This window comes from Ursus arctos, unplaced genomic scaffold (assembly GCF_023065955.2).
Source record: "Ursus arctos isolate Adak ecotype North America unplaced genomic scaffold, UrsArc2.0 scaffold_1, whole genome shotgun sequence".
NCBI lineage: Eukaryota > Metazoa > Chordata > Mammalia > Carnivora > Ursidae > Ursus > Ursus arctos.
The window spans coordinates 21,529,418-21,557,278 of NW_026622763.1; the positions used below are offsets into that span (position 1 = coordinate 21,529,418).

Genomic DNA, 27,861 nt, shown 5'->3' on the forward strand with positions numbered 1-27,861 from the left:
TCGGGAATCCTTAAGTACAGGTCCCAGAAAGGCTGCTGTTGGTTGCACACGCACAGATGTATTTCTGTTTTAACTGTTTATCCGGGCCAACTTTGTAGAAACATGCCCACTTTATTGTAAATGGGTTAACTGATCATTCTGTAGCACATTTTAAGACCTTCACTCTCAGGTTTTTCAAATAACGTGTGCTTTGCAAGTACCCAGGAATAGGTCCATTATTTGTGTTGCATATAGTAATACTTGCTCTTGTTCCACATGATTTCTGCCTTACCATCAGCTGTCTTCCCTTTGGTCAAAATAAACTTTACTAACATGGAGGCCAGGTAAGGTCTTCCTTAAACGATCATTTTCCTGCAGCAATCATCTGCTTTTCTTTCGTGAAGAACCAAAAAGGTCTGCCTCCGTCCTTCTCTCTTCCTCACTGTCTGCCTCAGAGGAAGAATGTTTGCAACAAGATACTCTTTATTCCATAAGGCAGCAGCTTCCAATTAGTCCCTAATAAGAGTCTCCGCCTGATGAAACTGGGGTGGAAATCGGAGCCAGGATCCCAATTTATCACCATGTAAGTGAATGGCAGGGATTCCATTATCCATCAATCTTGCCTCTCAGTTCTGCAAAGGTCAGGCCGTGCTATCCTGGGTATAAAACATCACGTGTGGCTCTAGGTTTCACTTTAACTTTGTGCCCGACATATTGGGTTCGTTATGGGAGGACTCACACTAAGAGTTCATATTTTAAAAAGCCATTTTGTGCTGTGCCTGGCCTTGTATTTTAACAGGGAAAACTGTTAGAGCACAATGCAGTCTGAGAACTGCTGCTTTATACATTTATGTACAGAAGAAAAAGATCACTCTGTGTGTGTACACACAACACATAATCTCTTTGTGCAAAAAGTTTCTTTAGGGACATTTTATAATTATTTTCTTCTCTGGCTCCAACCTATAAGGAATTAATAATTGTATTTTTGTTGGATAAAAAGATACATTGATCACCTCTCTTCCTGCCTGTTATGATAGGATCATTTAGAAATTAGCCAAATTAGGAATGGAGTCTGCAGTCAGCAATTCTTATGTTGTTCCTTCTTTTTAAATTGGTTTTACTAAACAGAAAAATGACCATCATTTTCTTTATTTTTTTTTATTTAAATTTTTGATGGCTGCTTTTGTTCTCTTTGACTTTCGGATTGACTTTGAAACAATGCTATATGAGAACTCTGATACATTTCAGAGTAGGTAAGGTTTATTGGTGGTAATGATTAAAAGACTATAGCCTGATGGGCCTAGAGCTCTCATTGCACGTGCAACACCAATTATGAGGCTTTCCTCTTGCTCGTGGTGCTGGAGGTCAGTTTTGTGCTTGCCTACTGTGAGTATTGGTTAAGTTCCGAGCAAACCTTCCAAAGACCAGGTTGCTTTTCAGGTCATACACAGCATCAGATTTATCCTGACTAAGCCAACTTAAGACAAAATAAGATGGTAAATATGTCATGAAAAGTTTTCTGGGCAAATTCCGAGAGTTTCTGCTGTTCTGCTCATTAGCAATACTCCCTGGAATTTAGGGCTTTTGGGAAACTGATGCCTTGTCTTTTTCTTCACAATTCTCTTGGTGAAAAAGAGGAAGCTTTCATGTGTCCCTGCATTCTAGAATACACTAATCTTAAATGATTTCAAAAAGTAGCACTGATGTTTGGGTTGTCTCTTTCATTTTCACTTCCAAATCCTGGTGTCTCTTCTTCCTTGTCCTGTTGAAAGCTTTGTGGAAATAGCAGTTACGAAGATCATTATTCCCAAACTGTAGCTTCCTACTGGGACTGCTGCCACTTCTGCCTGGCTCAGAGCTCTCCTGCACTTTCATCTCCCTCCTGTTTGAGGTGACTAATGTTCCCCAAATTTTATTTGGAATATGTTTCTTGATAATAAATCTCAGAAATTTTAGTGGCTCCCATTGTCTATAAATAAAATTCTATCCAATCACATTTTCCCATTTACTTACCCCAGCTAGTTGCAGTCTCCAGGCTTTATCTCCTATGTACTGGGGCCCCTGTGTACATTTCATGAGAATTATATTTACATTTTGGTTTGTTTGCCTGATTAGCAAATCTCTCATCCGAAGTAGTTCCTATTAGATTATCCTAACTAGGGCTATTCTTTATGCATTTGTATTTGAGCGTCTGGCCACACAAACATAGGATTTTTCTTGCCTAAGGGGTGTGCAACTTAGATGAAACTGTTTCTTTATACAATAACATTTTTTTATCATCCAAATTATATTGATTTCCTAGGCATGTTTTCATAGGCTTCTTGCATTTAGTGAGTAGAGAAACAGTTGCATGTATCCTAGGGTATAGGGATAGCATGATGGTCTCAACTACTGAGAGTAAGTGGGAGGCTACCTGTACAAGATTCTGTCCCAGCAAAGGCCAATAAGGAAACTAAAGACTTTCCCCCAAGCTTTCCCTTCTGTTTGACACTTAGATAATGCATTGCAAGCCTCAGACCAACTCTTCCAGAGTTTTCTGGAAGTACGCATGATATCGGCGTGGGGAGGTTGTTTTTTCCCTCCACTTCAGTGTGACTGATAACTGCAATCTGTTCTATGAAAATCCAGTGGACCACCGTGACAGTAGTCCCTGGCAAGCTAAGAGCAATCTACAAAATCCCATCTGATTTCTTATCATAACACAACATGGCAGTGGGTGGCATCTCCCAGGGTGTTGGAGTGAGTTTCCCCCTCTTATTCTATCTTTTATGCTTGTTTACATAGTGCTGAGGTACAGAGTGTGGGCTTTATATTTCAACTTGCCCTAGCTTGTCTACGTCAATATGTTCCCTCAACTCTGTACCACATATCAGGTGCAGAGGGAGTCCGATCAGTGCCCGTGTGTGTGTGTGTGTGTGTGTGTGTGTGCACGCGCGTGTGCGCTTTACTGTAGAATATCATGCACTGTATGGGATCTCCACAATCATCATTTTTTTTGACTGTCCATTACCATGCAGTTCACTTTAAGACACTGGTTTCATGGTCACTTCAATCATGCACAATAAGAAATGTAAATCTGGGGGCGCCTGGGTGGCGCAGCGGTTAAGCATCTGCCTTCAGCTCAGAGCGTGATCCCCGCGTTATGGGATCGAGCCCCACATCAGGCTCCTCCGCTATGAGCCTGCTTCTTCCTCTCCCACTCCCCCTGCTTGTGTTCCCTCTCTCACTGGCTGTCTCTATCTCTGTCGAATAAATAAATAAAATCTTAAAAAAAAAAAAGAAATGTAAATCTGCTACCAAGGAAATATAGTATGATGGATTAAAACAAAAAAAAAGTAAGGAATTGTTATTTGTTTGCCATTACAAATTATCTAAACTCCCTTAGCACAGATAACTGAGCTTTAACCATGGTACTTTACATGAGGACTTGGTGGGTCCCCAACATTGAATACCCTCTGTGAAGTTCAGGCCATGTGTAATATCCTCGAAGGAGGCAGGAAACATGGGGAAGGGGAGGAAGTACATGCATGACTTGGGGCCCTACTTATTCAGTCTTTGTACCCATACCAATCTCCACCCCTCTCCCCACTGTGGGGAGGAAAATAAGACTGCGTGAATGACCGAGCTGGCTTAGCTGTGAGTGGATATTCATCTTGATTCTGATGACGCTGTGCTTAAAAGATCATCAGTGGTATTCAGACTGGAGGTAAGGGGTTAAGTGCTTTAGACCATTAAAAAATGAAAGGGTAAAAAAAAAAATCTGGAGTGCAGACATTCTCAGTAAGAAATATTCTTCAATATTCACTTTAGCAAAAGGCTATTCTGTACAAGATATCTTCTATCAAAATAGAAACAGTAATGTGATTTTAAGGCATAGCCTCATTGTTAGGTTTTTTTTTTTGTATGTAAAGGCAGTAGTTCCCTGAGTTTTTGTTGTAAGGATCTTGCACTCTTAGCCAGCCTGGATAGAGAAACTTGCTAATGAGCAATTTCAAATTTAGCAGTGCTTTCAAGTTAAATTAAAACTTCGTTAATCACAGCATTGGCTGCATTCATTTGACGAGTGGTGGTGCAGTATGTCTGAGGTCATATTATTCATTGAGACTACAGACAAGGTTTGGTGTGGGAATGCATTGACAGGCCCCTCGGTACAGTGCTGCAGTTATCAGCGTCTGTACGTCTAGCTCAGAACCTTCTGTTAGAGGATGAGGAATGTAGCCACCTCCACTACTTTCCTAATAAACTTCCCGTGGGCTTTAAAGTTCAACAGTTTGCCTCCAGATTTTGCAAATAAGACTCATTCACCATTATGAGGTTTGTTTTGAGATCTTTTAGTGTGAAAACTGAAAAGAAAACATATGATGCATATTTAAAAGCACTGGTGAATCTCACAAACCAGGCATAGTGATAAGCTCAGGGCATGCTCAGGAAATCTTTTCAACTGCTGTGTAGCTAGAGAAGCTAGCGTGAGAAAATGTCTTGGAAGAGGAAGACAGCCAGGGCCTTAGACTTGAACATTGAGGCTGGAACTGACAGTTGCCCACCTTGCAAGTATGGATCGCTTTATTCGTGATTTCCAGGAAAAAACCTGACTCCAATGCCGCCTCGAGCAACCCATTGCACAAACGATAGGCATGATGGTTTTCCCACAGATACCAATTTAAAGCAGTTGTGGAATTTTTTAACCCCTCATTCACGCAAAGAATTGCAACCATCTAAAAGTCTCTGGCCTGCTCTTGCTTTAAAAATGGAAGTTGGTTTTCTGAGATACTTCTTGGTTTTTTGAAATTATGAAAAGAGACTCCATACCTGGAAGCCTTAGGAGGAATTGCTTCTGCATTGATGATATAGATAGATAGATAGATAGATAGATAGATAGATAGATAGATAATAGATAGATAGATAGATAGATAGTAAAAGTCATCATCTACTATATAGACATCTTTGAAAATGCTGTTCTTGGTTTTCCCTTTCTAGGAATTTATAAATATTAGCATTATCTTCCTCATTGAAAAGATACTCTCGGAGCATGGCAATGTGCCCAAACAAGCCAACCAGGCAAAACCCACACGCTGTTTGCATCAGCAGACTAGAATTCTAAATTCATCTCAGTTTGAGCACCAGCCTCGTCATTCATCCTCCATGAATGACTGAGCATCTTCAAGTTTTATTTATTTTTACCTAGAAATAGGGATTCTGCTAACCTTGTGTAACTCAAATGGTCCTGATGATTGAGACCTGAGACATAAAATATATAAGCTGTAAAGTTCTACACAGCATTATATGGTATTATCGATAAGCAGCGGCCAGTGATGGGCACATTGTAAAGCATGTGGGTGCAGTTGCATGAGGACTGAACTGTAGCACCACATGTATTACGTTGAGTACAGACAGGTATGAACGCATGATTAACAGAAATGGAAGCAAAAGTTTATTTGGGTAAATGTGATACTTTCCAGTCATTCATAATGGCGGAGTGCATAACTTTGTTGCTGACTGAGATAAGGGGGCAAAATTTGGTTAAGTTGAGAGAGGGTATAGTATAGAGGACCCTTCTGAAGGGAAAGTGTGAACCCTGGAGGAGGAAAGAGAGGAAACAGACAAGTAGAGAAGGGCTGGTGGGAAAGTTCTTTGAATTAAGAGATGAGGGTCCTAGACTCGAGGCAAATTTGTACATCTTATGTTAAAATCTCACAACATTTGGGGGAGAATGGAACCCATAGAGCTTTATTGATCTCACCACTCCCAGAAGACCACTTCCTCTCACGTTACAATGGTACAGACCCTGGCTTGGATTTGCAGGAATTTCTGGTCCTAGATGGGGTCTTGAACTAATTGGCAAGTTCTACTAAGTAACTGCAGTACCTAGCATGGAAGTCTCCAGCCTGAAGATTTCTATATGTTTGTTGACTGGCAACTTCACTGGAGCAAAGGGTTTTTACTACAGAAAATTGGAAGTCATGAGTTTTCCTTTATTTTTATTCTTATGTGGTTACTGTTTGTTTGCTTTATTTGAGCCCTTGACCCCTAGGATTCTGATATGCAGTAATGACATCTGCTGACTCCAGAGAGACCCTGCTTTCGAGTTTATGCCAGGGAAGTCTGTTTATAGTTGGAGACGAGTATCAGAAAATAGTACTTAATTAAAATGATCAATTACAATAAGCAGAGACTTATTTAATAAATATTAAAAGACTGACTCAATGAATGAGTTTATGATATGACTCTGTAACTAGCAAAATTATAAAAACACAGTTCCCCACTGAAGATGTAATAAATAGAACTCATTACTAAGAGAATGAAATCTTGCCTCTCTCAGAGGATTTAGATTTTTCAGTGGCATTTTTAGCATCTACGGCCCTATTAAACCCTGTTATTTTCTTCCTAATTTGTGCCATTTAGGAATGATTTTCATTTAACTTTGCCATGGCTCATTTCTCTCCTTCAGAACATTTCCATACGATTCCTTGATAAAGTCCATGCTTTAACACATTTCCATTATAAAACTGAAATAAGCACCAACTAAATAGCAATATGAAATAGCCAGAACATAAAGGACTGACAGGAGAAGAAATTGGCCAGCTGGGTAGTTAATTTTTATTCTTGAATGCCTGCTGCACTTTTTGCCTCTTGTGGTTGTTTTCAATCCTCTCTATAAGATTCCATGCCTAATGGACAAGGACTCTAAGGAGACAGTTCTCACAATTCTTAAGGAACAGCCTTTCTTTCCCATAATGAAATCATCAAGCAGCACCTTTTGATAACATAGTGATTGCTCTTCTTCAGCCCAGCCCCATAACGGAAAGAAAAGGTTTTTGGTTTTGCTTCCTCTTACTGTCCTTTGGGCTTTGTAAAATAACCCTTACACATTCTGTTTGGGGCCTGTGTTTGCTAGAGAATTGTGTGAAGGTCATTTAGCAACTTTGACCCCTTTAGATTCAGCCAGTTCTTTTTAAACCCGCTCCGTCCCCCATGTCTTGTGAAATACAGACATCATGGAAATCATGGAAACTTAGTTTCCACCTGCCTAAGACTCAAGAGTTTTTAAGAAGTCACCTACACAAATGCTGCTTGTCCAGGTCTGACTTTGGTTAGGGCTAGAAGCATCCTTAGGTGTGAAAAGTACAAATTGTGTTTCTTGAGCTTATTTTCTCAGTTTTATTTAAAGTAAAAAGTAGACTTATTATATAAAGTAAAAAGTAGACTTTAAGACCAACGTGAGAAAAAGAGCTAAAGTAGCGTGAGAAATAGGAAAGGGTTAAGAGTTAAATGTGTCTGCTCCCCCAGCAACACACAATGAGGCTCTAACCACCAGCACTGTCTCAGCCCCTGTACACATGCATCTTGATGTTGTGATTTGGCTACGAGTCGGCTTAAAACTGAGACTGTCACTGAGTACCAAGAACATGTCAACTAGGAGTCATGGGAAAAGCTGTGTGGAAGTGGTGGGGTTTACTTGGGCTTTGAAGGAAGGGTAGGGATTTATCAGCTAGAAGTAACAGTATGAGCGGTATTGAAATAGCATATACATATGGGGCAAAAAATCAAGTAAACTCATGTGAATCTTTTTTTAAGAGGTACTATTTTTTTACCCATTAGTTAAAAGGGTGGGTCAACATCTTCCTACATAGATATGCTCCCTACCTTCCAACAGCTTTGAATTGAGGTTAGCTACTCGGCTTAGGTGTAAATTGCAAAGCATCAAGAGTAAAAATAGTAAATGAAATATACAATCAGACATTCAAATGTGTATATCAAAGCAACATGCAACTACACAGGTTTTCATTTTTCTGTCTTTGGGCTTTATGTAGGAGTAGGGTAGAAATGTAAGCTCTGCTTAGTATTGATAGCTTTAGAAAAATAGGTCCCTCTCAGGATATTCCATCCGTTTGCTCTCAAATTCACACATGAGGAATGGGAAAATACTTTTTAAATTAATATTTCCATCTACTCCCTGTTTGTACAAAGTGCTTTGGCAGACTTTCATGTATCTCATATGAACGCCAAAGAGCTTTATTTAAATTATCTGATACATGTTGAAAAGTTTATAGAATGAGCCCACAAATTCAGTTCAGTCTTCATTTTTGTGATAGAGTGGAGTTGGCTAAACCCTCACCTGTCATCAGCTCACTTTCCAGATGTCTCTTCCATTGGGGTCATGTCTTTCCATTTTTATAGATTTTTCTCTTACCTCTGCCATGCTAGGAGTCGGGCAGTCTTTTCTCCCTTACAAGTTATTACCTCCTATTCTAATGTAGGTTCTGCTTCCAGAACCTTTCGTTCCATTCTTGGCAGCATTCACAGCATGAAATGTGCTTTTTTTATTACTTAATTCCTTACTTTCCTACGCCCATTTCCACTTCCATTTTCCCATCTCCTTTCATTCTGCCCTCACGTATTTTTCACTTTGTGGTTTTCCTTTTCCTTGTGTGCTCTATGTGAGAGAGCCAAACAGAACCCCACGGTTAAAAATAGTTTCTGACATTATTTGTGATTCCTAAGATGTAGTCTCACAAATAACCTTTTCTCATTTGACTTCCATCTAACATGCTGACAGTGCTCCAATCTTGTTTTCTGATTATCCCATTACATACTGCATTCCCTCGCATTTAGTGGGAACCTGCAAGTAATGGTTCTGTTTGGATAGCACTGCCTAGTCGTCATTTACAATTTTGTGGAATTAGGCAGTGGGAGAAAAGAACTCGAGCTTAAGTTCTTATTTAAAAGGAAAAGCATTAATTAACTGTTCTGGTAATAGGTTGAATCAGTCTTCATCAGCATGCTATACTAGAGCCATCTTTGTGATCTAGAGTAACCTATCATGCAATGAAACTTTTTCTTACTGAGGGAGAGCACTGTGCTCTATATTGAGTAATGCATTTTAAGTTCAGTTTTAAAAAGGGAGGCAAACTCAATTGACTACCCAATGGGATACAATTTCAGGAAAAAAATCATCACAAACAAGTGCATGGGAAGTAACCTAAGAATTCATTTACTGTAATCATTGTTTTCACCATAAATTTGTAAATATTCACAGTCAGTAATCATGCCCAGACTCTAACAGTCTAGCGGTGTTTGTCTTCTCTCTCTCTCTCTCTCTCTCTCTCTCCCCCTCTGTGTGTGTGTGTGTGTGTGTGTGTGTGTGTTATAGCTATGCTCTGAAAACATCCTACAAATAGCTGAATTCATAGGAAGCCACAATACCCAGGAGGCTAAATGATTACCTGTTAGCATTGATCATTTGGGAGCATAAAAAGAAATTTCCGGTGCAAATAATACCACTTTTCTTATGCATTCTAAGGACCTCTTATATTCAAGAGTAAATCTTCCTTACATATATTTGTTTCAATTGATATCTTAAAGTACATCTGAGAATACAGTATGCCATATAATTGAGAGCTGGACCATCTAATAGATGCTGTGTGAGGTCTTTGAGGAAATGAAATGGTAATGGAATTCCTATTCTCGGTCGTAGGAAATGACTGTCCTTTGTTCTCCTCTGTGAAGGCATACCATCATGTCTTAGTTGATTTCCCCTGTATGTTTCTTTAGGCAAGTCAGTAATTTCAGAGAAGCCAAATACATCTTGCTTTTTGGGAGTGTAATTTGGCTGTTTTAGCCAGAGTATAGTTCTTGGGTTATGTTCAGCAGGCATTACTAAAAGATAGGCTCTTTTTATATAACTTGAATAGTTCCACATAATTTTTTTTTTCTTTTCCTCTTCTTGACAGGTGCATGAGGCAGTCCCATGCTACAGTGAATGCAATCAGTATTCCTGGGTTGTAGAACACTGGTCTCCATGCAAAATCCACAGTGAGCTGAGGTCTCTGCGCTGTGGAGGAGGAACGCAATCTAGGAAAATCAGGTGTGTGGAAATGGAGGCATTTGGGAAATGGGGCAATAGAACTTATATATTTTTATAAAAAACCAGAGTGTTGTTTATCCAAGTGCATTCTGATCTCCATACCTTATACTCTGGGTTTTGCTCATCATTAAGTTTCTGTAGAAGTACTTGTGCCTTAACTGCCATGTGTACATTGGGATTTCCTCTGCAGTGCAGTCACAATCCCTACGGTTCCCTGCAAATGACTTCAGTGGGAAAGCTAACTGCATGGAGCAGGCTGGCATTCTTTCGCTGATTCATAGCCATAACTATTAACAAATCAGGAGATTTTGGCTGTGATATTATGTCTCTTTTTTGCCCTATGGGTAGTGTAGTTGATGGGCATTATCTTAATTTTGAATGTCAGTGGATTGAAAAGGTCAATTTAAACCCTCACTATTGGTCTTGGAACCTACAGTCTGAGAATACTTATGAACCATAGTGATGAATTTTAATATAAAAAGAGCATACCGCTGAAAGAAATTAGTGAATTCTGGGTTATTTACAGAGGGATCTTGTTTAAAGTTTTTGTTTTGTAAATACAGCAGTAATAAGCAAAGGAAACACTTGGTCCGAGTTTGTCAAAATGGCATATTTAAAAATGATTTGAAAGAAAATTTCTTTACCAACTGAGGATAATGGTAATAAATATTAGACCGAATAAGGGAAAACTAAAATATTAATGATAAACAATGGTTAGTATGTGAAACCAAGAAGAAAATATAGTTTAGTCAACTATTCAATTGCATGAGCACAGAGTATCATTTTGTGAGATTTAGGAAGCTCGGTTTCAAATGGACAGAGAGTTCGCAAATCCTGTAACTCCCTATGGAGTTAACTGTTAGACTGAAGTCAGTTGCTAAGGCAGAGCCTACTTATATATGTTGATTGTTCTTCAATATTGGCGAACTTAATGTATTCAGTAATTCAGTATATACCCACCATTTCTGAGACTTAGTCCCAGTGCTGCAAAATCACTGCTAGCCATGTTGGAAGAAGTAGTTACTGGTGAAACTATCACCAACCCAAGCAAATGGCTAATAGACAAATTGTCTTTCTTTCACTTTGTTTGTTCCCATTTCCTCTGGGGATTAGTGCGCTCATGCTGTCCCAGACTTTTTTCTCTTCAAAATCTATGTCTCCTGTCTTGTTCTCATGGTTTTAAGAAATGACTGATCAGCCTAGCTTATCAAGTAACAAGGAGATGAGCTGTGGTACCTCCCGCTGTCATCCCACCCAGGCCTCTTAGCAGTACGAAAGCAAAATCTCAGGAGAGAAAGGAAAGCTTTAAGAGAATAAATTGCTACCGACAGAATTATGGCAGGCTGACTGAGGAAAAACATACTTAAAAAAGAAGGCCTTTAAGCCATACTTCTCAGCTCAAACTTACAGAGCTTGATATAATACAAATAGCTACTGAATGCCACTCTGTTATGAGGTGAATTGCATTCCCCAAAAATCTATGTACTGTAGTCCTAACCTTTAGTACCTCAAAATAAGGCTATATTTGGAGATAGGCTTTTTAAAGAGGTAATTAATGTTAATGAGGTCATTGGGATGGGCCCTAATCCAATCTAATTCATGTCCTTATAAAAAGAGGAGATTAGGACACTGTGGCACAGAGAGAGAAGAGCATATAAAGACACAGGGAGTGTAATCATCAAGACAGTATAGTACTGGCAAAAAAACAGACACATAGGTCAATGGAACACAATAGAGAACCCAGAAATGGACCCTCAACTTTATGGTCAACTAATCTTCAACAAAGCAGGAAAGAATATCCAATGGAAAAAGGACAGTCTCTTCAATAAATGGTGCTGGAAAAACTGGCCAGCCACACGTAGAAGAATGAAACTGGACCATTCTCTTACTCCATACACAGAGATAAACTCAAAATGGATGAAAGATCTAAATGTGAGACAGGAATCCATCAAAATCCTAGAGGAGAACACAGGCAGCAACCTCTTCAACCTCGGCCACGGCAACTTCTTGCTAGACATGTCTCTAAGGGCAAGGGAAACAAAAGCAAAAATGAACTATCGGGACTTCAACAAGATAAAAAGCTTCTGCACGGCAAAGGAAACAGTCAACAAAACTAAAAGGCAACCTACGGAATGGGAGAAGATATTTGCAAATGGCATATGACATAAACGGCTGGCATCCAAGATCTATAAAGAACTTATCAAACTCAACACCCAAGAAACAAGTAATCCAGTCAAGAAATGGGCAGAAGATATGAACAGACGTTTCTCCAAAAAAGACATACAAATGGCCAACAGACACATGAAAAAATGTTCCGCATTATTCAGCATTAGGGAACTACAACTCAAAACCACAATGAGATACCACCCCACTCCAGTCAGAATGGCTAAAATTAACAAGTCAGGAAACAACAAATGTTGGCAAGGATGCAGAGAAAGGGTAATCCTCTTACACTCTTGGAAGGAATGCAAGCTAGCTCAGCCACTCTGGGAAACAGTATGGAGGTCCCTCAAGAAGTTAAAAATAGAGCTACCTTATAACCCAGCAGTTACTAGGTATTTACCCCAAAGATACAAATTTATTGATCCGAAGGGGCACCTGCACCCCAATGTTCATAGTAGCCATGTCCACAATAGCCAAACTGTGGAAAGAGCCGAAATGTCCATCGATAGATGAATGGATAAAGATGTGGTGTGTGTGCGTGTGTATACACACACACACACACACACACACACACACACACACACACATGATGGACTATTACTCAGTCATCAGAAAGGATGAATACTTACCATATACATCAACATGGATGGAACTGGAGTGTATTATGCTGAGTAAAATAAGCCAATCAGAGAAAGACAATTATCATATGGTTTCACTCATATGGATTATAAAAAATAGCACAAAGGATCATAGGGGAAGGGAGGGAAAACTAGGAAGTCATCAGAGAGGGAGAAAAACTATGAGAGACTCTTAACTATAGGAAACAAGTTGAGGGTTGCTGGAGAGAAGGTGGATGGGGGCATAGGGTAATTCGGTGATGGGTATTAAGGAGGGCATGTGATGAGCACTGGGTGTTATATGCAACTGATGAATTATTGAACATTACATCTGAAACTAATGATGTACTATATGTTGGCTAATTGAATTTAAATAAAAAAAATATAAAAAGAAGACAGTTCATCAGCCATCTACAAGCCAAGGAGAGAGGTCTCAGCAGAAACCAACCTTTCCAGCACCTTGATCTCAGACTTGGAGCCTCAAGAACTGTGAAAAATAATTTTCTATTGTTTAAGGCACCTAGTCTGTGATATTTTGTTGTATGCTTAATGTATATGATCACATTTAAATATGTGAAGCAGATTATCTAGGTATCTTGCATTCCAAACCATTATTGACCTTCATAACACTGTTATAATGAATAAAATAGCTTATCCTTCTCTTTCTTGAAACTTCCAAACTGGAAGACATCATGGTTCATCTTGGATTGCAATAATTTATTAATTCAAAAAATATTCCATGTGTCAAGCAGTCTAAGCACTGGGGATAAAAAAATTAACAAAAAAAGTTTCTATCCTCAAATAACTTATAGCAGCAGAGAAAAAGACAAACGCATAAATATAATGGAATGTCTTTGCTATGAAATGCCAAGAAAAAAATAAAATTCAGTTGGACTGATGGGGGATACTGTTTTGGAGAGGTTGGCCAGCAAAATATCCAAGCAGAGATCTGAATAAAATGAGAGACCTGAATGAATATAAAGATCTGTAGAAAGAAATCCCAGGGAGAAAGAGTATCCAAAGCAGAAACCTTCTTGGCTTGTTATAACAAAATGAATAAGAAGGTGTCCTGTATAGCTGATGCCAGTACTCAAATCATACAATCTTCTAAAACGAGGTAAAAGGATTTTTTTCTAACTGCCACTTGAAGCCATAAAATGTTTGAGACAGAGGAAATGACATAGTCTTATTTACATTTGAAAGGACCTTGTCGGATGTAGAGAAGGTATTTTGGGGTATATAAATAGAAGCAGAGATGAAGGTTTCAAAGACATTCAAGTATTCCAGGTGGGAGACCCTGATGGTTGGACTGGGCTTGGTAATAATGAAGGTAGTGAGAAGGTCACATCTGGACTGTATTTGGAAGGTACAGACCACAGGATTTATTTATAAAGTGATTGTAGAATGTGGAAGAAAGAAAAGCATCAAAGATGACTGCTAGGTTTAGTGCCTAACAATCATAGGAATGATGGTGCCATTTGTTGAGATGAGGAATATTAGAAGCAAGTTTGAGAGAGAAAATCAAAAGCTAGCTTTTGAACACATTAAATTTGCCTTCCAACTGTGACAATACGGACTGGAGTTCAGAGAGAGACCGTTGTATAAATTTAGGCATCAACAGCTTATATATTTGATATATATTGATAAGAAAAGACATAAGAAATTGAGCCCTGGGGAACTCCAATATTCATAGGTGATAGCAAAGAGAAGGCTCTACAAATGAGACTGAGCAAGAGAATGAGGAAAACCAAGAAAATGGGAAGGCAAGAGGACTTTTCAAGAAAAAGCCAGCCATTGGTTGTTTCAGATGTTCTCAGAAATTTACTAAGATGACCATTGACCGTTGAGTTTGGCAATGGGGAGTCTGTTAATGATCCAGAGAAGAGGTTTCTCTGGAATGGTAATAAAAATGTGATTAAACGAAATTCAAGAGATAGTCGTGAAGGAAGTGGGGGGAAGGCTGTGGGAATAGCAAAATATGCTTCAAAGCAGTTTTGCACTCAGTTTTGAGTAGAAATGAGGTGACAATTGAAGGAACATATGGAATGGAAATTGATGATGCAGGACAGGTAACTGCAGGGGCATTTTCATTTGGGAACATTTTCAATTTCAGTCTTTTTTTTTTTTTAATTTTTTTTATTATGTTATGTTAGTCACCATACAGTACATCCCTGGTTTCTGATGTAAAGTTCGATGCTTCATTAGTTGCGTATAACACCCAGTGCACCATGCAATACGTGCCCTCCTTACTACCCATCACCGGTCTATCCCATTCCCCCACCCCCCTCCCCTCTGAAGCCCTCAGTTTGTTTCTCAGAGTCCATAGTCTCTCATGCTTCATTCCCCCTTCTGATTACCCCCCCTTTCTTTATCCCTTTCTTCCCCTACCAATCTTCCTAATTTCAGTCTTTTTAAGTCTTTACTCTTCGGCTTGTTGGAATTCCCAGAAAAGTCTTTTCATAAATTATGCATGAAGTAGATCATCCTAGCAGCCAGTGTTTTGGGAACCTAATGGAAGAAGGTTGTTGATGTAGTAGACAGAATTGTGCCCCCCCCCCCCAAGATGTTCACATTCTCATCCTTGAAATCTGTGAATCTGTTACCTTATATAGCAAAAGGGACTTTGCAAATGGGATTAGGTTGGGATTTTGAGCCGGAAGATATTTCTGAATTGTCTGGGCAGGGACAGTTTATTCACAAGGGTTCTTAAACATGAAACAGGAATGGGAGAGAAAGAGGAAAATGTGATCACAGATGCAAGTCTGTTGGTTTCGAAGATGGAGAATGGGGCCATGCCCAGGGAATGCGGGTGGCCCCTGGAATCTGGAAAAAGGTAAGGAAGTGGTATCTCCTCTAGAGCCTCCAGAAAGCAATCCAGCTCTACCAAAGCACTAATGTTAGCTTTGTGGGATCCATGTTGGATTTCTATACTACAGAATCTATTACTACAAAATAATAAAATAATAATATTCATTCTTTAAACCACTAGGTTTGTGAAAATTGTTCCAGTGTGTTAACTTGTACTTAAACCCTTGTTTTCGATATGATATTCTCATCCTTAAGTGAGCCATGTGTTCTCTAGTCCAAAGAATGACTCTTTTTGTGACCCTCTCCAGATAATAAACCTTCAGTTACCTCTGGGGTGGGGGCATCACCTAGCCCTGTGGATTATGGGAGATCCGAGGGCCCAGGTACTTCTTAAACATACTTTCAGTAAATCTTCCAGTTTTTCAGCATCACCTTCATCCACATTTCCAGAAGTACTCAGTGCCACAAGTTCCTGAATTTTTGATGTGTTCTGTGGTGTAAATGGAGTTACTTTCTTTGTTTCTCCTCGAAGTCTTAGTATTTCAGCTGTCTTGGTATGCTAAGTGAGTTACCTCTGGTTCATCTATTTTCCATTTGTTGTCTTTGTCCTCTCTCATGTTTTTTGTCCTTGTAAGGTAATGCCATTCCCCCCACCTTGGGTTTTGGAGTTTTCTGTGTTTGTGGGGTTTTTTGTGTTTTTTGTAACAAATTCCTTACGATTGTTTTGTGGCATATTAGGAGTGACTAATATGACTAATATAACAAATGCATACATTCAACTGGACACCACTGACCAGAAGTCTTCTCTCTTCTTCTCAGTGAAGTAATAAAAGGACATCACCAGAGAGTGTGCAGGCAAGAAGGAAAGCAATTTCCAGCTTTTACGTTTGTCCGGAACAAGACACATAAGCTATTTCGTGGTCCCTCTTTCCACTATTTACTATTACCACAAAAGAAATTGCAGCCCATAGATGACTCTATACCGTGCCGCCCTATATTAGAAGACATTACTTACCTCTTCTGTTCTGTGTTAACCTTGTTTATACAAGGTACAGTTTTTCATTACTTGGCACCTCATAAAGCTTACTTTGTTTTATACAAGGTAATAGACGACTTTGCAATTTTCCTGAATTAAAAAAAATTGTATGTATAAAAGAAACTCCTAATGTATAGGATAATTCATTCTAGCCTAGCATGATTTGGGGGGCACCAATAGCTCTCCATCATATCTGTCTTAAAACGCTTCCTCCTTGACTGTGGCATTGTGTCTCAAGTGATCAGATCAGCAAATGGCACCACTTATCTCATTGTCATTGTCACCTTCACTTTGATTATTATCACTGGAAGAAAAGTGTCATAACAATAGGGATCTTATCTCTTTTTTCTTTTTCTTTTCTTTCTTTCTTTTTTTTTTTTTTGGTCTGTACTCCAGCAGCCAGGCAAGGGCCTGATACACAGTCAGCTCCCAAAAATATTTACTAAATGAATTATTATTAACAAATACTAAGCTTGTATTCCATGCCTCACAAAAGAGGCTTGCATGTAGCTAGTCTTTCTTAATCATTTTTGAAAAAATAATTCAAACATAAAATTCTAACAGATTTAATATAAATACGGAGAAATGCCCACTTACAGGGTATAGTTGAATGATCTTCACAACAGGGATGCAACTGTGTAACCAGCTCAGAGGCCAAGAAACAAAATATTACCAGGACTACCATAAGCCCCTAGTAGTAAGTACCCATTCCCCCATAGGTAACCACTATTCTGACTTCTGACGGCATAGATGAATATTGCCTATTGCTTTCTATGAATGAAATCATACAGTATATTCTTTTGAGTCTAGCTTCTTTTGTGCAGCATTCAATTTTTGTGCTCCACCCATGCTCTGTCATGTGACAGTAGCTCATGCATTCCCACCATTTACCACAATATATTTATCTATTGACCTTGATGAATATTTGGACTCTGTCTAGCTTGGATGATTATGATCAGTGCTAATACGAATACTTTCTATCAGGTTTATTTTTCTTTTTTCGTGCACATTCATACACATTTCTTTTGTGTATGTAAATAGGCATAGAATTGTTGGGTCACATGATATGTATGTATTGCCCTTTCGTAGATACTGCCTACTAGTTTTCCAAAGAGTCTATGCTCCAAACAGCAGAGTGAGAAGAGTTACAGTTGTTGCATGTTCTTGCCAACCCTTGATGTTTTCTGTATTTTTTATTGAAGCCATTCTAGTGGACATATAGTGGTGTAACACTTTGGTTTTGGTTTGATTTTGAATCAGTAGCGTCTGGCCTTTGCCAGCACTTATCTCAAATAATCTCAAAGCCCGATACAGATTAGGGCAAGCATCTGTATACCGTGTGTTCAGATGCTTCATGGAAAAGCTTACATATTGCCCTTTGGTTTATGATACCAAAATTCCTTACTGAAATGCAGAAAATACCTGAAAGAAAAACACGTTCGGTTAAGCTTCACAGTCTTTGGCCATGACCTCGGATGTGCTGGACAGAGATTATTTGGCTGATGTGAGATAGAAGTGTAGGAAAAGTCTTAGAGTCACAGAAACTAGGAAGGCTCTCACTATTACAAAGTGATGAACTCGTTCAGAGAAGAGCCTTTAAGAATTGTTACAGTAAAAAGAAAATTCACTCTGTGCTGGACCTGAGTAAAAATAGCGTAGGTCTCGTGAGATGGAGAGTTCTTCAAGGATGGCAGTGGACCTCAGTCTTCCCATTGTTCTCTCTCGCTCTGCTAACTGGAGGGTTAGCACTCAATAAAGGTCAGATGGCTGAAGATGGAACTTTTTTCCCCTTTGATTTCTCTGCCGGTTTTATTTTATGTGTAATTATCTTTGAGGGGTAAGTAACTATGGTATAACTATTTTAAATTTATTCTCCACTGTTTTAAGTCTCCACTGTTTCATCCTTGGTCTTGCCTTGCAGATGTGTGAATGCTGCTGATAGTGTAGGGGGAGCCGTGGATAACAGCCTGTGCAGCCAGGATGAAATTCCCCCGGAAACCCAGTCCTGCTCTCTTCTGTGTCCCAGTGAATGTGTCATGTCCGAGTGGGGACCTTGGAGCAAATGCCCACAGGTAATTTCTCTTCCCTTGTCATCACCCTAATCCTCCAGCGCTGCCTTCACTGTTGGCCACGATATATTCAGAGTACTTGCTCTCCAAAACATTCTTCTAGTAACACAAGAATATAATTTTACCTAAGAAGGAAGAAAAAAAAATTGAAGCAAGCGAGACTGAGCAATTTAAAATGCCAGTGCTTCTTTTAAGGCCTTTATCATGGGAACACGAACAAGGAAAATGAGCCTATAATGATCACACTAGGATTCGAATGCACACCCATTGTTGAAGGGGTCTTCTTTAGTACCAAAATGATTCTCATTATAATCTCGTGGTTCTGTTCCATTTTTATCCTGGCAGAATCAATTATATCTTAGTAGCTCAACTCTACTGTGTAATTTAGCTTCTGTTCGTGATGATATGTTTTTGCCTTTTGCTGTTTTCCCAAAGATGAGGTGTTCTTTTGTCATGTTCTTCTTCCAAAGCTGACAAAAAAGAAAAAAAAAAACCCTTTTTAAAAATCTAAACCATTTGCCTTTATTTTTTTTCCTTTTTTAAAAAAATGGAAACATAACGTGACTATGGAAAAATAAATATTCCTCAAATAGAATGGTTCCACTTAATATTCTCAGAAGCTAAAGTCTGATATTTTAGACTTGTATTTCAGCTTAAACAGCTAAAAGAGAAAATGAGGATAAGGAATATGTTATATGGCTCCAAACATTAGGAAGGGAGACTTAGGTTTACTCTGAATTCAGTGGTAATACAATTTGTGGTAAGATAGTGTAATATCTTTGTATGGAAATGGAAAATATTTTTGAAATCAGTTAATATCCTCTATTTGCAGTTTTGAATTCTTGATTTATCATCAATTTTTTCAATCTTATCTTTGACATTTCCATAATTCTATTCCTGAAAGAGATTTCCCTTTGTTATTATTTTTTCTTTGTTGAGTTGTTTTTGGGGCTAGGACAACACAATATTAAGATGAAGAGGTATTAATTAAGGGTAATTTGTAGGAAGGGAATGTTGGTTCTTCTTATTTTGTGTGTAATTTATAATAAAAGTTAACACTTATTGAGCACTAACTACATGCAAAGGACATGTAAAATTATTCTCTTTAGTCCCCATAACAATCCTACTAAGTACACACTATTATCAGTCCCATTGTACAGATGGTGATACTGATTTTCAGGAAGGCTAAGTAGCTTGCACTGAATAAGTGATGCAGGTAGGCTGAACTGTCTGATGAAGCCAAAGCCTTTGCTCTTGCGTCCTTGGATGAATTAAAGTGGATTAAAGGAACCATCCTTTTCTTTAAGATGTAGCATTTATTTTAAGAATAAAGCAAGTTAGTGGTCTGATTCTTTCATGACTACGTATGTGTAGTCATAGGTGCATATATTCACACTTCAGCAAATGTGGCAGCATCCATTCTTGATTAATCGACTTGCAGAATTAGCAATCTGACTAAGTACGTGTAGAGGTCACGATCTTACTCTCTTTGCTTTTTTTCTAATTTGCTCATAGTAAACTCCATTAAGCTATAACCACTTTTCAATGAAAATGTTGCCCTTTTAAGTCAAGGATTCTGGCTACTGAGCTAAAATGTCTGTTATAGGAGCATTTTATACAATGTTGTGATGGCCTGGCATTTTGTGTTTATTTCTTTGGGTTTCTAAGAAGCAATTTCCTTTCAGGTTTACTTTTCCAAACATAATTACACTATTTTTGGAGCATTTAGAAACTGGAGACCGAGAAAACGTTTCAGATGACATAGGCAGTTACTTCCTTGTCAGCGTGAAGGGAGAGCGTTGGCCTGTCGAGTGCTTGTGCACCTGCAAAGACACATTATCTTCATCATCATCATCATCATCATAGCTATGACGACAGTAATAACTTTCAGTAAGCACATCTTATGTAATAAGCACTGTGCTGGAATTTTATAACACTGCGTTGTGATGATAGACATTTTTCCAGTCACTCAGGTCCATTTGACCATAGTGGCCTAGCTCTTTCTCATATGCCACGCTGCTCTCAAGTGTAAATAAAGACTCTCAAATGGAAAAAAAAAAATGGTAATCAGGGCCCATACCTGATTATTTCCCCATCTCTTAAATACGTTACATAATTTTAATAAAATTGCAGCATCTTAGCATAATACCCCAGCATCATAGGTGCTTAAGCAGTACTTGACAATGATCACGATCATGATTATAGCGAAGTTAGCAATCTGGCTCTTTGTGCTTGAAGTTTAATTAGCACTTCAATGTGCATTTTCTGAGAAAAATAAAACAATTATTGTGTAATTGTTCTCTATAGCATGTTCTGATTCATGGATCTAAATATCGGCCATTATTTTACCAAATTCCCCTTTGATAGTCCCCATGCAGTGTGACATGTATTAATAGGACCAATTCACCATGTTTCTCTTTGATCTTTTTCTTCCCACGGTGCTTCTTCAGAGTCAAACACATAACCAAACAAATAAACAAAAGCCCACCCTACTCCCCCACTGAAAAACAAACTCAGGATATTTCTGAGACAAAAATATGTTTCTCTTATGTATCTATGAAGTCCTCTGAAATTTATATTTTGATTTAGCTATAAAATCTATATTTAATGTGAAATAAGCTTAATATGTTTTAAACATAGTAAAGTAAGTAGATTTGCCAGTTAATTAACAGAAACTTAGCAAAACCAATTAATCAAGTAAAACTATGCCTTGAATTCCCAGTATGTGTCCTACACTCTGAGGCCAAACGTATATGACAGACCATCGCTGCTACCAAGGAATCGTAGTCCTCAGCATCTTTATAAGTGCACACTGTGTATGGGTCACAAAGGATTCAATAACTGAGTAGCAGTGTTTATCAGTTCACACAGTGTTTACTAATAAAGTGGTAGACAATATGTAAAGTGATTAAGTATACTTGCTAACTTCTGCGTCAGTGACTTTAACAGTAGCACACATAAGAAGCATCTGGAATGCTTAAAACACACAGCAGCTCTGCCCCGTCCCAGAGATTCTGATTCAGTACATCTGGGTGGGGCCCAGAAGTTGGCATTTAGAAAGTGGCCAGGTGATGCTGATTCTGCTATTCCGGGAAACACACTTTGAGTCACAAGGCTGTCAGCCATTACATTCAAGCCATATTTTTTCTCAACCTCACCGTAATCACAACTCTTTGTTGAATATTGAGTCAACATTAGTATTAACTGGTTACCTAGCTTATATCTGCAGATGCTTTCCATGTGCCAATGTGCTTGGCACTTCATATTTATTTTCCTACGTAATCTGCAGAATGCCACTACAAAATTGGTACTATTATTCCCCCAATGTATAGATGAGTAAACAGAGTCCCAGGTTAGTAACCTGCTGCTATTAAAGAGCTAGTAAAAGGCACAGTGACTACGTAAGCCCGTGTACATAACCCCTAACCACTACAAAAGAGACAAAATCCGTGTTTCCTGTCCTAGAGAATATGCTAACCTGTAAAATCTCTTGTCCCCTTTCCTGGTTTACTTTGGTTATTGTATTTGTGAAGGAAGATACTTCTAAGTGGCGTAATCTACTTCATTTGAGTAGTTTGCCAAGGAGGGAAAGAAAAGGAGTCACAAAAGAGCGTGCGATCTAATGCCCAGGAACACTTGCTGGCTGTGGGACTGTGAACACGTTACTTAAACCTCTGAGCTACAGGTTCCTCATCAGGAAAATAAGGACAAAGATCATTGTTTTTCTGAAAGATTATTTTTTTTTTAAGATTTTATTTATTTGACAGAGAGAGACAGCCAGAGAGAGAGGGAACACAAGCAGGGGGAGCGGGAGAGGAAGAAGCAGGCTCCCAGTGAAAGAGCCTGATGCGGGGCTCGATCCCATAACGCGGGGATCACGCCCTGAGCCGAAGGCAGATGCTCAACGACTGTGCCACCCAGGAGCCCCTGAAAGTTTATTTAAAGATTAGAGATAATGTTTATAAAGTGAACAGTACAGAGTATTACTTAATACAGGTTTAAAAAAAAAAAAAAGAGAAGAAGAAGCAAACCAAAGCTCCCCCTTGCCTTGTTTACAGTGTGATTGGGAAACCTAAGACAGGTTGCTATATATTTTCTAAGTCATACAGGAAATATCCCTTCTTTCACCAAAATGGGTTATTATATGATCTTACAGAAATAAAATGTCACCTCCTATGCTGAAAAATAACTTATGCCTAATTTGATAGCAGTCCCCCCCAAAAAAAGCATCAGAAAGATAACTTTAAATGAATGGGTCACTGACTTTAAAGTGACTGCCAATTGCAGACCATACCAAAGAGCAAACAAGACAAAGGCATTACAAATTGTGTTGGGATCATGTTAACTGTATTGGAAAGAACTGGAGACTATAAATGGATCAAGCAAAACAAACACAAGTCAAGGCAGAATTTGAAAAAAAAAAAATGGAAAACTATGTGTTTCACTTATTTTTATGTTCTTGTTTTTTCATGTTCCCACAACACACACACACACACATACACACACACACATCTCATTTCTTGTTTGACTCCAATATGCTCACTTCTCTAGAATGCTTTAATGGGAAAGGAAGCTTATGAAATTGTACATTTAAAAACCTTTGCAATAGTGTTCACTCTTGAAAGGTATGCATATATGTGTATAAATACACATGTGCATGTGTACATACGACATAACATTTATATAATAGTTCATTGTTTATTACCGAGGATTTATCTTTTGTCTACCTAATCTTAATTATTGCCCATTTTAATCTTTATTCTTCATATTATGCTGATGAGTATTATTCATACAATCATATATTCAAGAGAGAGATTTATAAATATCTAAATTCAGAAACTGCTCAGCCCTTGACATATCTAAAAGAATATGCAGTTCTCTTCGTGTATGCTGCCAATCCTTGCAGAAATTTGCCATTGAGTAATATGGATTTTCTATTTGTGACTCTCTTTGAAAGCTCAACAAAGGAATTTCTTAAACAATAATGTTGATAGGAGAAAGCAAAGAGGATCCTGGAGGCGAATTTCCAAACTGATGTATACTTTACAGAAGCAAGCTTTCGTAAACCCTCTCCAGAAAGATGACTTAAGTTTAGCAAACCTACTTGAACCTTAATGGATTCACGTCCAGCTGAACGCATCAAAAGCCAGTTAGAGCTACAGTCAGGCATCCCCTTACACTGTAGGAACTAGAGACTCGTTAAATGGTGGTCTGCGTGCAACCTCATGATCAGACAGTGACTCTAAATCTTTGCCTTATCACCAGGACAACCTCTGAAGAAGCATCACAAAGGAAAATTTTGCAAAGAAACTATATAGGGCTGAAGTGCAATTGAATCTGGATTCTTTTATGGTCTTAATATTACGCTTCCAAAAGACTTCATATTTCTATGCATTTTCCTCTGACTCTGTGTGTGCAGGATACACTAGTGAAAGGCAATACAAGAATAGACTGACAGATACACACTACCATTACTCTTCCAGGTGAAGAAACGTGTTTAAAAGAGAAAGAGAAATGTAGAAGAATTTTCTAAGTCCTCCAGAATTAAGCATTTGAGGGTTAAGATAAATCTTATTTTGGGGGCTCCTGTGTGGCTCATTCGGCTAAGGATCTGACTTCGCCTCAGGTCATGATCTCAGGGTCCTGGGATCAAGCCCCACTTGGGGCTCCCTGCTCAGTGGGGAGTCTGCTTGTCCCTCTCCTTCTGCCCCCTCTCTGTTCATATTCTCTCTCTCAACAAAATAAAATCTTTAAAAAAGAGAAAAAAAGAAAAACCTTATTTTTATCATTGTGCTCCAATGTTATTTTTGGTAAAGGCTGTCAACAGTGACATTTTATTACTGGCAACTCAGCATTTTCAGTACCTTAGCACTGAAACGGCACTCTATAAGAGTTATGTTTCCAGGGAAACAATGTACCCCAACATACACTGCTAGTATTATTTACCTCCAAGCACTTTATCAACCTCTCCTCAGTCTATACCATGCAGGTGACAACCTGTATTTGTCTCTGGGGGCATATCTAATGGTCACGACCCTCAAGCTGCCTAGTGCTTTCTTTGACTCACAACTGAATGCCAGAGGAGAATGATGATAATTTTCTTTATTCTGGACGGCAAACTCTGGTTGTTTTTGTTAAATTGATATTGGCTCTTTATCAGAAGCCAATAATTGATTACTCAGAGATTTGTGGAGTATTTTACCCCAGTGTGCAGTGAGATTTAATATAACCTAGAACCGTTCTTACTTCCAGAATTACATTAGGCCCTGCAGAGTGGGGCCTCATTTCATGCAATGTAGCTGCAAGTGACAATCCTGTAAAGGCAGTCTCTGGGCTGCTCCAGCTTTTTAAAATTTAATTTGTTTGTTATTCTTTCTTATGCAGTGTGATTTCTTTGAATCACACCATCACCAATTTGGAATAAAAAATAAGGGTTCCATTGCTCTTTGTATCTGTCTCTCTCCCTGTCTGCCTCTACTCTACTTATCTTTATCTCTATTTAAAAGATATTTTTAAATAGAAATTCTCAAAAAATAGTATAATCCTGTAAATTAATTATACAGCGACAACAGTGATCACACAGTTTCAGTAATTATCTACATATAATCATTTTTTCTCCTCCACTTCATATTCCTTCTCCAATAGATGACTTTAAAGTATAACCTACATGTCATATCATTTCATCCATAAATACTTCCGTATATCTTTCTAGGAGATAATGACTAATCACAATGACAGCAAAACATAACCATGTTATTTGTTTATACCTTGTAGGAGTATGATTATAGAAAATTAAAAACATGACTCTTATACAAAGTGTCAAATTAATTAACTTCTTAATAATTAAACCAGCATGACTATAAGACTGGTTCAAAGAGAATTAGGGCAGAAAACTTATACTTCAAGCAATGATGGAATATCATTGGGTTTATATGGATTAGATTGGCATAATAGGGGCTTAGGTGGTAGAACTGGTAATATTTGTTTCTTGAGCTCTGGTCTGCTTATACAAATGTTTTCACATTGTGAGAAATCATTGAGCTGAGTTCTTATAATATTTGCATTTCTCTGCATATATCTTATACCCACTTATAATATGTATGAGAAGGCAACAAATTGTGATCCATAAGCTAGAGGAAAACTAGTCAATATAAGCAGAACCAGAAATAGCAGAGATTATAGAAATTGAAGATAAGGAACTTAACAACAAATATTTTAAGTATGTTCTAGAATTTAAAGGAAAATATGAACATGAGGAATGAAATAGAAGATACTGAAAAGAACAACATGTAACTTTTAGAGATTTAAAATATAATGCCTGAAATGAAAAATGTACGAAATGGGGGTAAAGACTTATTAGACTTTGCAGAAGAAAGGATAAGTGAACTTTAAGGCATAGTAATAAAACTACACTAAAGCAAAGAAAAAAGACAGAAAGAAAAAGAGTAGAGATGAAGTGATTGAGGAACACGAACGAGTGATTTCATGCAACTGTAATTGGAGGCCTTGAAGGAGAGTAGGGGGTAGATAGAAAAATATTTAAGGAAGTAATAGCTGAACTTATTCGAAATCTAGGAATGGCTGTAGTCCTCAGATAATGTTATCTGGATCATATAATCCTGGTTGACAATACTATGAGAACCAAGTAGGAGAAAAGGCTAGAGGTCTAAATGTTTATTATATAGGCAGCCTTTCACCTCATCCTTTTATATTCCAAATGTTGGCTTTATGCTCAATTATGTCTAGTCTCCCTGGTGCAGAGAATTCTGTTTTACCTTTTTTTTTATTTTTAAGTTTTGGTTTTTTTAATTTATTTTTTAATAAGCATTAAATATGAAACTTATATTCTACCAAGGATTACTGAAGGTTGAATAAGCTCACGTTATCTCTGTTGCAATTTGTTAGCAAAAAGATGACGTAAAATGGTTAATTTTGTCTGTCTCCAAGTTTTTTCTTCAAATTTTTATTTAAATTCTAGTTAGCATATAGTGTGTTTTACCTTTTTTTAAATAATAAAGGTCTAGTCTTTAGCCAGAGTTGAGAAAGGCAAGCATCTGGCTATGCTAAGTGGGCAGAGGCTACAAGGTGAGGCTAATTACTTCAAAAACAGACTTTCAAAGAGTACTCTAGTTTCGAGCCCTAATTTCGCCTCCTTTTTCAGATGTACTTGCTGGTCCAGAACAAATTTATTTCGCCTTTACCCGTTGTTAGTTTGGGATTCAGTACTCTCGGGTCAGCTAAGGCAGTTATCACATTGCGTTTACAGTTTCTTAATTTTTTGCCTTTTACACCCTCACATTAACGTCATCACCATAGTCATTTGTGTACCTTTAAAAACAAATTTCTTTACTTTCATTTTAATCCCTCGAATATCATATTGGCAGCATTTCCAGAAGGAGTTGTGTACCGTCTTCAATCTTTAACCCAAATCTCTCTCAGTTGAATCTTAACACAATTTATGGTATCTCTTGCCATAAAAAAGTATTTAGCCTCCATGAAACTAAGTTATTTCTTGCTTAAAAATTGAGTTACTATTTTTAAAATACTTCTAATATTTTTATTTCTTAACAAATACATAAGGATATCTAATTCATCTGGCATTTAGTTTTGTGTGCGGTATGAGAAAGGCTTTCCTCTTAAATTCCAAATATTCTTCCATTGACTGTATTTTATATTCTAGGTATGGTTTTATTTGTTCATGAGGGTTTTGTTGTTTTGTTGTTTTTTGTTTGTTTTTTTTTTGGGTTTTTTTGGTCCTATTCAAACAAAATTTGCATCGCTGTTAATGTTTTATTTCTGCATGTGCATTTCTGCTGGTTAGTACTAGGGTCTAATTAAACTTGTGTTTTATGAGCATCTTGCATCTACTATGTTTTCTAATTTTTCTTATTCTACCAGTGGCTTTTTTTATTTTACATTCTTAGATTTTCCTCATCATATAATCCTATAACGTATATACAGTCACAAAATCTGCCAATAATTATTTTTATTTATCTTTTTTTTATATTTGTATTATTTTTCTAGACATTTTGTTAGCAAGAACTTTCTAAGTAATGCTAAAAAATAAAAAAATAATTTTAGTCTTATCATGGTTTTAAGCGTAACATGTTTGAGCCATTTTTTTCTCACATTTAAAAATTTTCTCTCAATTTCTTTTAACCTATGTGGAACTATATCTGTTTATACATAAATATGTTTTCAGAAATGACTAGTTTTATCAAATGCTTTTTAGTGTTACTGATAGAATTTTTAGAGTTCGTCCTTTATAAATACTGATTTTAAAATAGAGCTTCTAACTTTCAAATGTGCATTTATTCTTAAACT

General features: G+C 37.8%; 1 protein-coding gene across 1 annotated transcript in view; it reads left to right on the forward strand.

Moving 5' to 3' along the window:
* Nucleotides 1–27,861, forward strand: part of THSD7B (thrombospondin type 1 domain containing 7B) — a 576,660-nt gene that overhangs the window by 472,540 nt on the left and 76,259 nt on the right. Inside the window, exons 15-16 of the mRNA XM_057306371.1 lie at nt 9,711–9,844; nt 18,390–18,540. Of these exons, the coding sequence (XP_057162354.1) occupies nt 9,711–9,844; nt 18,390–18,540 (285 nt within the window). The remainder of the gene's footprint in view (nt 1–9,710; nt 9,845–18,389; nt 18,541–27,861) is intronic.